Below are 14,246 nucleotides of genomic sequence, written 5' to 3'. Positions count from 1 at the left end.
GGGTGCGGGATTGGCAGTGCCTTGCTCAGCCGGGAGGCGCCACGCGTGGGTTTAGTCCCGCGGCTGAGGGCACGGTAACGCCCCGCCCAGCGCCGGCCGCCCGCGTCTCCTCCGCGCCTCAGAGCGCTGATGGATTGTTACAGCATCCCTCCGCGGTGCGGGCGTTTTGACTTCAAAACGTCTATCTTCGGCAGCTTTGCGCTTTCTTGTGCGAGGTGGAACCGGTCGTACCGCCCGCGTAGCTGTGGCACCGCTGCCGTTCCGGGTGGGCGCCTTCCTGAGGAGACGGCAGCTGCTGCTTAGTGACAGCGCAGCTCCGTCAGCCTCTCCCAGGCCGCAGTTGGGTTGCTTAAGTGAGGGTTCCGGGCCGACTCCAGACTTAATGAGAAGCAGCTGCTCTCATCAAGGAAAGGGAAAATATTCTTCCTAACTTTCAGATGTGGGAGGAGGCGAATCTCTTGGAAGTTGAGGTGTGGGACAGGCTAAATGAAGTAGCAGTGATTCGTTCCTGCTGGTGATTACTTTCAGGTCACGTTTCAAGCATCAGGGCTTCTGCTCATCTGGGCAGGTTTTCTGCAGGTGGGAGAGAGGGATGCTTTATTTTGTTTAAATTTTTTCAGCTCTCAGGGATAGCTTAAATATGGAAAAAATTTCCCAAAGGCTAATTACTTACACGTTTGTTATGTTTGTGGCAGTTGACATCTTATGAAACTCTTCTAAAATGCCGTGTAGGGGGATCTCAGTTTTTAATAGTAACTGTCAGTAATAAAACAACTTCTTTTTTCAGAGGTTTGTATATTAATACTGTTCTTAATTATTGTGTGCAGAAGAGACTAGATTTTATTGAGCCTCTGCTCACGGAGCTGTAAAGAGGAAGGAATGGCATATAAGGAGTGATGCTCAAAATTTGAGTTCTAACGTCACAACAGCAGACCTGCAATGTCTTTAAAGCTTTTTTTTAAAGCAAATTTTTTGATAATTTATTTCACACCAAAACTCTTTATAATACTACAAGTAATTATTACCTCCCCCTTCCTGTGTTTCTGCTTTCTCGTGGTTCCTTTTCCCTGTCTCTGGTAATGAAAGAAATGAAATGAAACGATTTTCTGATGTTTTTTTCCTCCATCCCCAGTATAAGTTCCGAGACCTGACCATAGAAGAACTAAAGGATGTTAACAAGACCTACCCAAATTTCACATTCTCCATGAACACGTACAGTAAGAAGTGATAGTTACTTTGAACTGATTCTTACTCGCTGTAGATTCAGACTGTGTATAACAGAATCCGAATAGCATGAATATCTTTCAGTTGTGTTCCTGTCTTTATATTGACTTGCAGGAAAATTTCTCGTACCGTGTGACTGGTTTTGAAAGCTCTTCCCAGAATGCAGACATATAAAAACCTAAGTGACTCATTCACTAAATTTCATTTAACTTGTCAGTAGTTACAGAAGATTAATATTCTTTTGAATTCTTTATATGTAACAGCATTTTGCCCACATCTCATGACTATATTGAAAGCATTTTGATGTCTTTACCGTATCAGGTGTAACTTCCAGAATCCCTCAGCCTGACTGAAAGTTCCTACAACACCAGAATTACACAGGACAAGGGATTTTCAGACTAATAATGTGCTTAGTTGTGCCAATGCAATTTTCATTAAGATTCTATTAAGGAATTATCTTAATGGAATGAGGAGGAGTACCTTAGTAACATTTTCACCTTGCTTCTTTCAGGAGCAGTGTATTTGATTTCTAAAGAAAAATTAGTGATGCACATTGGTAGTTGTAGGTGCATTGCCATGACAGATTCAAAAGGCTTTATTTATTTATTTATAAATCACACTTTTAATTTCAGCCTTCAAGGATGGATCCCAGAAGGACCTCCTGAATTTTAGTGGTACTGTTCCAGTGAAATATGGTAAGATAAGTCACATATAATTTCCTTATCAGTTATGCACGTAATTGTAGAATGTGTTGGGTGCTGCCTGCTAACACTACACTGTGCAGCTTCTTTAAAGGTGTCTCTAAAAGGATTTTACATGAATTGGCAGAAGCCACTTGTACTGCATAAACAAGTGCCTTCATGCACTCACAGATGCTGAAGTAAGGTGATATTAAATTAAGTCAATTAACTGTTAAAAAAGTCATGTAGTTTGAGACTATGTAGGCAAACTCTTTGCTTGTAATGGAGGTTGCATGAACTCAACAAGCCCTGTGCTTGTATAGGCAGTGTCCAAAAATAACCAGTAGGTGATTTTTTAATTTTAACTTAAAGCCTCTGAAGTCTGAGGTAAAGCTCTTAATAGACGCCTCTCTGCATCAGTTGTCGAGTCCTAAAATAAGTATGAAATGGGTAGCTGTCAGAGATTCCTTTGCCTGGAAAAGGAGACATGTTGGCTGATGGAATACCCTGGGAAACAAAATAACAAGGCTTAATATTAAGAAAGACACAATTAGTAGCATTTCAGGTAGATCCAGACAAGTCTGCTTTCATTAGCTAGCCTAAGTAACATAAATGCTTTCCAGTGTGAATCCAAGAGGTGATATCTCTGGCTTTTTTCCTTTGGTATTATGAAGTGTGAATCACATGCACACACGCCTGGTTTCTAGTGTCTCTTCTCAATGCAGAATTTAGCAGTGACTTTTGTTTTCTGTTGAACAGGTAATTCCTATAACATACCTATTCGTCTGTGGATTCTGGATTCTCATCCCTTTGCTCCCCCCATTTGCTTCTTGAAGCCGACTGTGAACATGGGCATTGCAGTGGGAAAGCACGTTGATGCTCATGGCAGGATTTATTTGCCCTACCTGCAAAACTGGAGCCATGTAAGAGGTGGAGTGGCTGACAGGGGAGGAGAGTATTTGGGAATAAAGCATGGTATCCTACAGAGACCAGTGGAGAGGAGTGGATAGGGTTTAGGGCTTTCTGTATTCTGCATTTTTTAAGTGCATAATGATTATGCAAAGAGAAGCAGAATGTTACGTCTTTTGAAATTACAGCTTTCAGACTGACTGGAGCGATTGTAAAGTAAGTTTGAGATTGTAAGGAAAATTACTTTATGCTGAAGAAAAAAGGGACTGACTTTGTTATATAGCAGTATAGGCCCCATGTGGACCCTCTGATGCTTTTTTCCTTTGTTGCTGTGAGTAGATAATAATAATACTAGACCAATTGAGTATCCCTCAAGGAAGTTCAGTGGAAGTTCCTACCTTTTGGGTGTGTCTCTTTCAGCAGAACTCTGAAACATTAGCATAGAGATTCAAAAGCCAGTGCTGTTGCTGAATGATTTTATTCACTGTATGAAATAACGTCTTTAAATATGAATGCCAGGCCAGTAAAAATGATATAATGAATGGTCGCTTTCTGAAATGGTTGGGATATATTTGTCATTAATGATATAGAAATTCCAAGGCTTTTCTTTACCTTAAGAGGTTTTTAAGTATTAAGGCTGTCAATATTTATAATTAAATTAAATTTTGTATAACTGTGGTTCTTTATGAAATAGTGCAGTTTACAGCTGATACCACTATATGAAATAGCTAGTCAACTGTTTTGTTTTCTGTATTGCTACATTTCAGCCTAAATCAACTGTCATTGGATTAATCAAGGAAATGATTGCAAAATTTGAGGAAGAGCTCCCTTTGTATTCACTGTCATCTTCTGATGCAGCCAGGCAATCGGAACTTCTCTCCTACATTGCAAAGATTACTGAAGGTGTGGATGTTTCCCTATGTTTGTTTGTAGTGTTCCTACATGATATCTGTTTTATTTAATGTTATTACTTGATATCACAAAGACACCTAAACAATTTTAATATCTGAATTTTTGGTCTTTGCATGTCCACAGTGTGTGCTATTTTCTCTGTATAATCAAAAGCACCTCTCTTTGAACAGCGAGATCAGATTCTCTTCATTTAAAGAAGCAGGTCATTATGGATGTTGCATTTAAGCCTACTGAAAAATGCTATAGACTTGGTACTACTCATTTCTTGGAGATTTCTGCAGCAAAACTCTTACGTGAGATCTTGTGGAAGGGAAATGTGATTTTATTATAAAGAAGATGATTTCACCTAATCACAGTCATTCATCCTCTCAGATCTCATTCACTCACACATCCACGGTCACCAAGCCCTGAGACTTGCCTGACCGCAGTCACTGGTGTGCAACACTGAGGACAAGGAGTGCTAGCTGTTGAGCCCGTATTGTCTCTCTTGGGTTTTTCTTGTTCCGTGGTGACAAGCTGATTTCGGACTTGTCTTTCACACCCTTCAGGAGTGGATGCTATTTGGCATTTTTTGTCTCATTACTTTACCTCACCCATTGTAAGTCTTGGGCAAAATTCCTGAATTTCACGGTTCTCATGTTTTCCTTATCCGGGTATTTTATGCCTTCAGTTCTCTTGTTCTTCATCCTGACACATTTTCTTCAGGTCAGTCTTCTCTTCCTTCTTTTAGTGAAATCACAGATGGTGATCTGTGGCAACTAGTGCAAACCCTTCCCTTTAACCCCTTTCTGCTGTTTCTTTTGGTAATTGTGTGCACGTACATGCGTGTGAGCACACGTGTGTGCGAACAATACACATTTCTAGTGAATATTTCTCTTACAAATCTCTCTGCATTGTAGTCAGAATGAGAATTGTTGTCTTACCAGTAGCATTGGCTAAACAACCTCAGATCATGGTATTTTAAGCAAATTCTATTTTGTCTCTTAAAATTTGTAAATGCTTTGCATTTTTATGACCATGCTGTATATTCACACCTGTAACAGTAGCAAACTGAGTATTGTTTGTATGGTCTTAATGTCTAGTGTCTGTGGTTATGCTCATATTTTGTACTTAGTGAAAAAGCATTCCTATCCAGAGAGGAATATTTATGGTTTACACCTTGCAAGTTGTGATGAATTTTCTGTGGTCGGGCTTGGCTGCTGTTTTGAAGAAATGTATGTAATGTGGTTTAACTCTGGCACAACCACGATTCTTTATGAAGCAGCAATACCTGGATTGATACAGTGTGGACCAGCACTTAAGTTTGTGGTTTTCTTTCAATTGTAGGAGAGACTGACATGAAATTGAAGAGTAAAATCGGTTCAGGCAAAAACGAAGGAAACTTTAACAAAATTACAGTTGTTGGAGCTGGAGATCTTGGCATTGCGTGTGTGCTAGCAGTTGCAGCAAAGGTACATAATTATTGTTAGTAGCAACAGACCTGATTAGAAAGGCTTCAAACCTAGTTCTGTGTCTGACACACAGAAATAACTCAGCAGTTTTAATACCAATGTCCCTGCTTATGTCATTTGCCTCTTCAGTTAACTTATGGACCTACAGAAGTGTTAGTTTCTGACTTGTTTTCTCAGTCAGCTTTTTGAATATGAAGGGTTGAATATTGAATTCACTTATTTTGAAAATCCTTAAAGGATTCTTGCCTGAATGGTAGCTTCTTAGAGTTGGGATCTCATAGCCCCCAGGAAAAGGATAGTCTGTAGGTGGTCTGCACTTCCTTACAGCTATATTCTCAGAGAAAATAGTAACATAAACGTTTATAACTTCCCAGAGGTGGTTTTGTGAGTTTATTTCTTTTGCAATTAGTCATTTTCCAATTAAACTCACTAAACTGAATTATTTTTCTTGTAATTTGACAGTAATTTTGGTCAGTAATTTTGGTTTATACGCAGTACAACAAACACTAGACTTGAAGGAATACTGGTTTTTATTCCTCGCTCCCACAAGAACAAGTTTTAGTTTGTTTTATTGTTGATCTGCGTTATTTTTATTCATACAGGGTGCTGCAGACAAGGTGGTTCTTCTGGACCTTTCTGAAGGTGCAGCAAAAGGAGGGACCATGGATTTGGAGATCTTTGCTCTGCCAAACGTGGAGATCAGCAAAGGTATTGGATGATGTGGAATGGGAATGAGCACTGTACTGCGTGTGCTTGTGCTCATTTTCATGAGAGCAGAACACCTGGGGAGATGCAGAGGCTCTGGCGTATAGGCCATTTTTTTAAAAGATGTTGTTACCTTTTCATAGCTTCTTACTTTTCTTCATCTTGTCAAGGCCAGATTGGGAAGGGAAGGTTCAGCAAGGCTTGCATCACTTTTACTTCAGGCTTTTTTCATTCTGTATATAGAGATGTATGTGAGTCTGTACTTCCAGGGTTAAGAGGCTAATGCTGAAATTGGACTTGTGCAGAAATAAGCCAAGCTAGTATGTCAGTGTCCTGGGTGGAGAGAGGGAAGGAAGAGGGAAAAAATGTATTTGTTAGGGAATTGGAGATTCATTGCACTGTGAGAGCAGTCATAAAAAGACTGTTAAATAAAATTTCAAAGTACCACCTGTCATGTAGGGGTGGTTTAGGCTGCTTAAAAGATCACCATCACCAACAGTAGAAGGAAAAGTGATTCTAATATGAATATGTGAGAAGCGTGACTTAACAGAATTCGATGGCAAGGTCTGCTCTATTACTTGTTCACCATGGAAAAAGCATACAGAAGTGCAATCAAATTAGCGCTGGGTTAGAATGATTTATACATGGATCGGGGGAGATTGAGTCAGAATCAGTTTGGTGTAATCTATATAGGGATTAGGGAAAAAAGGTAAGGGAGACCTTCTTCCTGAGGCTGTCAGGGGTTGATTAGTTGTTCCATTCTTATTCCCCACTGTGGCCAGGCAACCAAATTCCTGGTCTGGACTGTTTCCCACCTTAATAATGCAAGAGTGTTTGATATGGTCAAGGGATGCTTAAGTGCCAGACTCGGTGCACAATGGCCAAGGCTTGACGGGAAACTCTAAGGCTGTTGAGTGGGGCAGGAGCAGGGGGAGTGCACCAGCACACTGCTTTCCTAGATTGATGTTAATTAAATATGCGCATGGCCAACAGTTAGTTCTTGAACATTGCATATTCAAACAACTAGTTCTTAACAATCTTGCCTCCGTTAGCTGTGAGAGTGCAATCCAACAGAGTCAGTGCCGTGTCTCCATAATTGATCGTAATGGCTACAGTCTTTGTTGGTCTTCGTTGCAGAGGTTGAGGTGATGTGGGCCAAAAGCTCTTCCACAGGGGAAGCTGGAACTGAATTGAGGAACTTCCTCATTCTTCCTTGCTTCTCTGTGGTGGTTTTATCTTCCTTGTGCCCTCTACCAAGATGAAATGGGGAACTTATTGTGCTTCTGATGGTAATTTTTCTCATTTCGGGGACAGGACCTTGTTCTGGTTCCACAAGGCATCTTATCTGCGTATTCTGCACCTGACATTGCTTGCACTACATCCTTTGATCTTATCTTGCGGGTTTTACTGCTAACACATTTTTTCCTGAACACTGGTTGTGCAACTGTACCACCAATCTCTGTTTGTGCCTTTGTGGTTACCTGTTACATACTTAGCTGTGGAACCAAAGCTTTCATGTTGTTGCTGGCTATTAGTAGTGTTACAGTATTACGAAATGCTTATTCACTGTCACCTGTTATTTTAGTATGCTTACTTCTAGGTTTGGGGCAACCTGGTATTAATTAATTAATACCTCCTTGATACACTCCCAGTTTATCAATGCACCAGGCCTCTGCATTAGCTTCAGCTGGTTTCAGAAGTGGTGTGACAGTCAAATTACCTTATTTTTGTGTCCCAGCTGACCACCTGTATGGCACTCATGTTCAAGGCACCTTTGACTTAGGAATATCTGCAGCAAATGTTCTTACGTGTTTTCTTGGGCTAATAACGTGTCTTTTACTTGAGTTCATAAATTGTCTTTTGGAATACTTTTTATGGTTGCCTTAATGTCCTGATTGAGCTGTAAGATCAAAATGATAGAAACCTCAGATGAAGGAGTAAAAGTGTTTCTCCTTCTTTAAAAAACAGAATAAAAATGAAGGAGTCTTTTTAATGGATTTTTTTTTTCCCCTCTCTTGCCAAAAAGACCTGGAAAAGCTTATCTGTGAACCCATCTAGATTTTTTTCTTTTGGTCTCTGCCCTGTAATCTTGGATGAAGTCCAGTCTGCCTTCTGTGTTTGCCAGCTATGAAATGGGAAGAGTAGTTCTCTGGGAAGCTGTGTTTTACAGGTGCTGTGGAAGTGCCCCAAATTCCATAGTGAGGAATGTGGGGGGAGACAGGAAGGGAAGAATCCCTAACTGAGCTGGATGCTGCTGTTCAGCAGTTAGGATGGCTCTTTGTTTTGCATCCAAAACTTGATAGAATGACATAAATTTTAAAACATGTCGTCTTCTATATTTTCAGATTTTTCTGCTTCAGCTGATTCAAAAGTTGTGGTACTTACAGTTAATTCTCTGGGTAATGCTCAGACTTACCTTGATGTCCTACAAAGCAACGTGGATTTGTTCAGAGGGATTATCCCAGCAATATCACACTACAGTCAGAACGCTGTGCTCCTTGTTGCTTCTCATCCAGGTATGTTGGTTCTTCACCTGATCTTCGTTCCCTCAGCTGCTTTTCCCTTTGGCCTGTTTTAAAAATCTGTTACTGCCAAAGACACCCACTTAGTCAACATTTTTGGCTACTCTGAAAGATGTTTTCCTTTTCAGCTTTGAGCAGGACACTGTCTTTGAGGGTTTTTTCTTTACTGTTACCAAGATAAAAGAAAATAGTATACTTTGTTTTGTATAAAAGGTATGTATTTCTGTATGTTTCTGTACATAGTTTCCACCTGACTGTATCTACAAGATTAGCATCCATTTGCTGTTGTCTTGTCATTGTGAGTTTCATGTATTCATTTCTCCTGTGCAGTAATGGTAGATGCATGTGTGTGTTGTGCCATATGAGAAGACTCCCAGACAACTAATACACATAATGTAGTGTTGCTAGTAAATACTGCAGCTGTGTTTCGGTGGAAAGCTTAAATCTGTTGGGTCAGTGATACTGTGAACTAAGACAAAGCAAACACAGTACTTAGGAGGGAAAGAAGTACGTGTGAGCCTCGCTGTCCTGTAACGCACTGAAGGCAGCTCTTCTTAAGTGTTTCTTACCCTTCCTGTCACTGAGAGCTGTGGGGATGGAGGAAATAGGGCTTGCTGGATGAAAATACGTTAAACACTGGCTAAATTAAATTTAGAAGCATGTGAGGTTTTTGGTAGAGGGAAGCATGGTGACTCATTCTGACATTCCAATTCTCTTAAAACTGTACTTGGGCTGTAAATTTTCTTCATCAAGTCAGGCGGGGAGGAGGTGTTCTAGGTTGAAATAAACTACTGATAGGCTCTTACATGCTTATACCTTTTCTAAACAACTTGGTCCTGAGTTTTGTAACTGTGATTTGTAGTTGACAGTTGTGTTGAATTTTGAGTGGTCTTTATCATTGTCAACATGTTTTTCTTTCATATATAGTTGAAGTAATGACATACGTGTCATGGAAGCTGAGTACGTTTCCCAAAAGCAGAGTTATTGGAGTAGGTGCCAACCTAGATACTGAGAGATTGCAGTATATACTGACAAACCTTTTGAAAGCACAGGAGCTGGCAAAAGATGCCTGGATTATTGGTGAACAAGGGGAAGACAAAGGTGAAGTGATACTTTATTACAACTATGAGTATATAATAGCAGTGCTTAAGTAATTGAGTAATGAAAAAATAATTAAGAAAAGTAATGGAGGTAGTCATAAGCAGTGTGGTGGATTTTTATAATAATGGTTCTGAATAATACAATTTTGGTGTGTGCCTGAGACTAGACCTGGAGTGGTAGCAGAAGTATTTGACATTTGTCACAGAAAAAAAAAGGCAACTCCCCCCCACCTTCAAATGCTTTCTATGTGGTATAAATATATCTTAGATGTACAGAAAGAGGAAAGAAATGTGGCATAATAATACATGGCAGGTTACTGCTAATGTAAGAATTATTACATATTACTTCATTTTTAAGCGTGCATCTGTGACCAGGTGCTACTGCAGAGTTTATTTCAGCAGGCCAGGTCAGCAGCTACATTTGGGTTGTTGCAGGGGAAGGAAAGTTTGGGAAGCTTGAATATCTTTATTTTTCTTCTCCCCACTTTACCTGGTCTCTATTTCAGTCACTGTTTAGATGTGCATTTAAATATTGGTTGTTTGCATGCAGTACCATCATGGACCAGATGTCGTTTAGCTGCATGTCAAACGGGAGCAATGGCTGCTCGGAACTCGAGGGAAAAGGTGGCAAACAGGTAACTCCTCATTATATTTTTTTCTTCATGTTTAGGCACTTGATGGTTGCAGTTTTTTTTCCTTCAGCTCTTTATGAAGAGGAGGAAGTTTGCTCTAAAATGTTCACACGTTGAGTTTATAGAAAACTGTAGGTGTGGGTGTCATTCATGTTTGTATATGTGTATATGCCCACTGTTCTTGTGAAGTTCTCAGTAATGTTGTTCCTGTGACCACCGAAGGACAAGACAAACTTTGTAGAACATACACTACAGTATTAGACCTGCCAGTTCGATTGTGGGGTTTGTTTTTTTGGCGTTTGGTGGTGGGGTTTTTGTGTTTGGGTTTGATTTTTTTTTTTATTTTTTTTTTTTTTAAGGCAAGCCTTCTGGCACACTTCTCTCAGAGCTTGTGCGGAAGCAGTTTACTTCAAAGCAAAGCACACATTTCACAGTTTACCTGATTTATTTAGCTGCACACCAGTTATACCTCCTGACAGAAAAAAGAATTGTTACTAGTGTGGGTAAAATACACATTAAAAAATTTCTTTAAAGCAATTCTTAATTCCCTTCTGTTGTTTTCCAAAACAGAGGATCATGTGTTTATGGTACACTTTACCTAATATGTACACTTAATCTGTCTTTTGGGTTTTACATATAAACAAAATAGGAGCAATTAAAATTTAAACATCGTGTTTTTCTCCTTTTCCTGTTCTATATAGAGCTATGGAAGTTCTAAAGGGCAAAGGTCAGAGATCATGGTCTGTTGGGCTCTCAGTTGCTGATTTGACTGACAGTATACTGAAAGATAAAAGAAAGGTTCATTCTGTATCCACTCTGGCAAAGGTAAATGTGGTGTTAATGTCTGTTGGTTGGCACTGTAATTATATTATTTATACTGGATATTGACCATTAATTTTAGCAGCACAGACATCTCACTTAACAGCAATAGTGCTTGAAGTTACTTTACTTTCTTCCATCAACAGCTTTCAATTCTAGTCCAGAATGAGCAAAAATCAATTGTTGTGTTAATCTGAAACCAGTATTAAAAGTGGGTTATTATCCCAAAAGTACAAGAGTCCACAGGGAAAGTATGTTCAAATTTGGCAAATGAAGAGAAATGTGTGTCACAGTTTCCAAATCCTCAGTATTGAATGTAGGTTTTTCCAGGAGCCAAAAGAGTTAATTACCTTCTGTGAAAGTATAAAATGCATTTTCTGCCACTATTTCATTTGTCCAGCTTTGAAACAGCTGCTTTTTTACTCCTTGGTTCTTTACACTGAGGTGCAGATTATGGACCTACATTTAACTTTAAACAAGCTTCAGTCTACAGTTTCAAGTTTATCCTAAGAGGCTTCATTAAAGCATCAAGTCATTTCATATGAGGAAAAACCCCATGTAGAAACATTTACTGGCCACTTGTACTTAAGGGCTTCAGAAGGGCAGTTTGCATGTCCCAGTGCAGGGAAGTTGAGCAGGCTACTTAGTGTACAAATTAGGGGTATAAGCCTAATTACATCGTTATGTTTTCTAGTCAAGTTTTTAATCATTTATGAACTAAGTGCAGATACAGGGGAGTGACACAGTATAAATCTTCCCATACAGATCCTAAAAATAAAGAAAATCTACAGTATAATCTTGAATTATAGGGATATAGGTTTAATAGGGTCTCTCACAGAACGAATACGGGGTCAGTACTTGAAAAATATTCCCTGGATAGCTCTCTTTGGCTGCATTTTTTAATTCCTTCTGTTCAGTCATAAGAGCTAATAGCACAGTATGTACTATCAAGTGTCCCTGCTTGTTCTACCCAAAAAACTGGTTAAATGGTGTTGTGTAGTATAAGCTTTGCCTGCATTATAGAGCTCTGATACATCTGTATTGGGGAAATTCCTCCAAGTGTGGCATGCTTAATTTTTTTTTATCTCTACAATAATATTTTACAGTTTCTATACAGTAACCCATTGCACAGGATGTAAAATAATTAGAATTTGACCTATACAAATATGCCACAAAATGGAATATCCTTGCTTAATTAAAATACTGTTATTTTGTGTAGTACCATCTTTCAGACACCGCAGGAATAAGTCCCTGTGTGACAGTCATCTTTCTGTGTTTTTTCAGGGATGTTGCAGTATAAACAGCGAAGTATTCTTGAGCCTGCCCTGTATTCTTGGAACCAGTGGAGTGATTGAAATAGCTGAACTGGAAGAAGATCCACTAGTGCAAGAGAAACTGCAGAGCAGTGCAGGGTCAATTCATGACCTTCAGCAGCAACTGAAACTGTGAGCAAGCACAAGGGAAGCCGCGGCGTCTGCTCACCAAAGTGGGAGAGTGGCTAGGCAGAAAGGGTTGCTTGCTATATACGGATTCCTACGTAAAACAAGAAGGTTTTTTACTTTGAAAAATCGCTTTCTCAGTTTCGGTTTAGATTATTTAATACTGCGCAGTAATGTTTTATTTGAAAAGTGCACTTTTGATTGCCAAAATGAGGGGGGTAATGTTTCAGGAATGCTTTACTTTAGTCATCTAAGTGACTTTTGCCTGTGGGTTTTTTGTTGCTAATTATAGCCTGATTCTTGGGTTATTCTTAGCTCTTTGCACTCATTAGGAGAGCAGCTTACCCAGCTCTGTGGAAACTCCAGCGTGCAGAGCTCACTAGAACTCTTTCTCTTGGTTTTTAAGTGTTAGATCAGGGGCTTGTCTAGAAAGTGGTCACACTCCAGCTCTTCAGGGCACTGGGCAGGCTCAGTCTTTCATGCCTGTCACAGATGCTCTGATGTCAGTGGACTCCTGCTTATTGCTAAGGGGAAGACAGCTAAAGGCATGACGTTAGCAATATCCTTCAAACCTGCAGTACTGGATATGAACTTCCGTTGCATGTTTACTGATGTCTGAGACCTCCTGGTCTTGTGTTTGACCTCGCTAAAGCACCTGCAGCTCTCGCACACATGCGACACTTACCCTGTGCAGCATTGGAACAGGCGCTCATCCAGAAAGGGAGGAGCAGGGGCTGGGCTTCAGGTAAAGAATAAAATCGAACAGTGAAGTAATGCAGAAGTGGCTGCGGGTTCAGGCCTTGGTCCAGAGCCAGCTGATGTCAGCAAGCTTTACATCAGCCTGAGGAGAACACAGCTACTTGAAAAGGCAACAGAACCTGTAGCCCTCCTCAGGGGAGGCCGAGAACGTGGTGAAAAAGCAGGATGTGGATTTTTAGATAAATCAAAAATCATATATTTATAAGGTAAACGTTTTTCTGGGGGGTTCCACACTGTTGATGCACTGCACTGGTGAAAGTCTACACTCATCCCGATTACACCTCAGCAGTGCGATGCAGGCAGGGGAGAGGGGGCTCCGTTCCTGTTGTGTGCAGCATAAGAATGTCATTCCACGTTTACATTTTGAGGTGTGACTGGTTAAATATTGATGAAGTTTCCTAAGCAAAGGTAGGATCTGTTTCAGAGAGAAAGATCCATTCCTTTGTGCCTTCCGGTTAAGAGCCAGACTTAGAAGGAATTCTGAGTTTATGCTGATCTCGGGAATAAGATAAAAATGGAAAGAAAAAAAACCTTCAGTAATTCAGATTTTATATTTTTTTTACGGACTACTCGGATTTCCTTCTTTGTGTTCATCAGTGATAGGACAAAATGAGTGATGGCTGCAGGTGACTTGCTTTGCTGCTATATTAAAAAACCAGCACCGTGGCTGGACTTTGGTGTTGAGATTGTTTTCTCTTGCTTTGGAACGAACAGTATAGTTATGGTTTTGTGTTGTTGTTCAAGGTGTTGAGTTTAACCTGTTGAGCATTCACTCTCGTGAATAGTCAAGGTATTTTGGTTATTTGGTTCTTTTTTATTATTAATCATGAAAAGCTGCATACTCTTCCAGGGATTAGATTGATGCTTATGTTGTTTGTCACTCTTGCGTTTGTGTTGTATTCCTTGAAAATTAACCAAAGGCCAGCAGCTCCCTCGGTGTGGTGGGAAATGGCACTTTATATTCTCACGGGAACCTGATACCCTAAGTACTTTTTAACAATAAACAGCACTACGAAGACCACCTTAGGCATTCTGTGACTTGTTACTGATGCACAAAGGACTGCTGGGGCGCGGCGTCTGCAGGCCGGGTGGGG

The 14,246-nt window shown here is 40.0% G+C and overlaps 1 protein-coding gene across 1 annotated transcript; it reads left to right on the top strand.

The window, feature by feature from the left end:
• The first annotated feature begins 1,120 nt into the window (after window positions 1-1,120).
• Window positions 1,121-12,403, top strand: UEVLD (UEV and lactate/malate dehyrogenase domains). Its single transcript, XM_010153629.1, has 11 exons — window positions 1,121-1,217; window positions 1,857-1,919; window positions 2,664-2,827; window positions 3,581-3,716; window positions 5,052-5,176; window positions 5,779-5,884; window positions 8,227-8,397; window positions 9,331-9,504; window positions 10,054-10,138; window positions 10,837-10,960; window positions 12,239-12,403. The coding sequence occupies exons 1-11, from the start codon at window positions 1,205-1,207 to the stop codon at window positions 12,401-12,403; spliced, it is 1,326 nt and encodes a 441-aa protein (XP_010151931.1). The 5' UTR covers window positions 1,121-1,204.
• Window positions 12,404-14,246: the final 1,843 nt, after the last annotated feature.

This window comes from Eurypyga helias, unplaced genomic scaffold, assembly GCF_000690775.1.
Source record: "Eurypyga helias isolate BGI_N326 unplaced genomic scaffold, ASM69077v1 scaffold21596, whole genome shotgun sequence".
NCBI lineage: Eukaryota > Metazoa > Chordata > Aves > Eurypygiformes > Eurypygidae > Eurypyga > Eurypyga helias.
This window is presented reverse-complemented; position numbering and strand designations above follow the sequence as displayed.

What these genes read in the sequence shown, in the direction of transcription:
- UEVLD (XM_010153629.1), top strand. An exon ending in TACTGTTCCAGTGAAATATG is followed by an intron (nt 1,920 to 2,663) that starts GTAAGATAAGTC and finishes TCTGTTGAACAG; the next exon opens with GTAATTCCTATAACATACCT. An exon ending in CATTGCAAAGATTACTGAAG is followed by an intron (nt 3,717 to 5,051) that starts GTGTGGATGTTT and finishes TTTCAATTGTAG; the next exon opens with GAGAGACTGACATGAAATTG.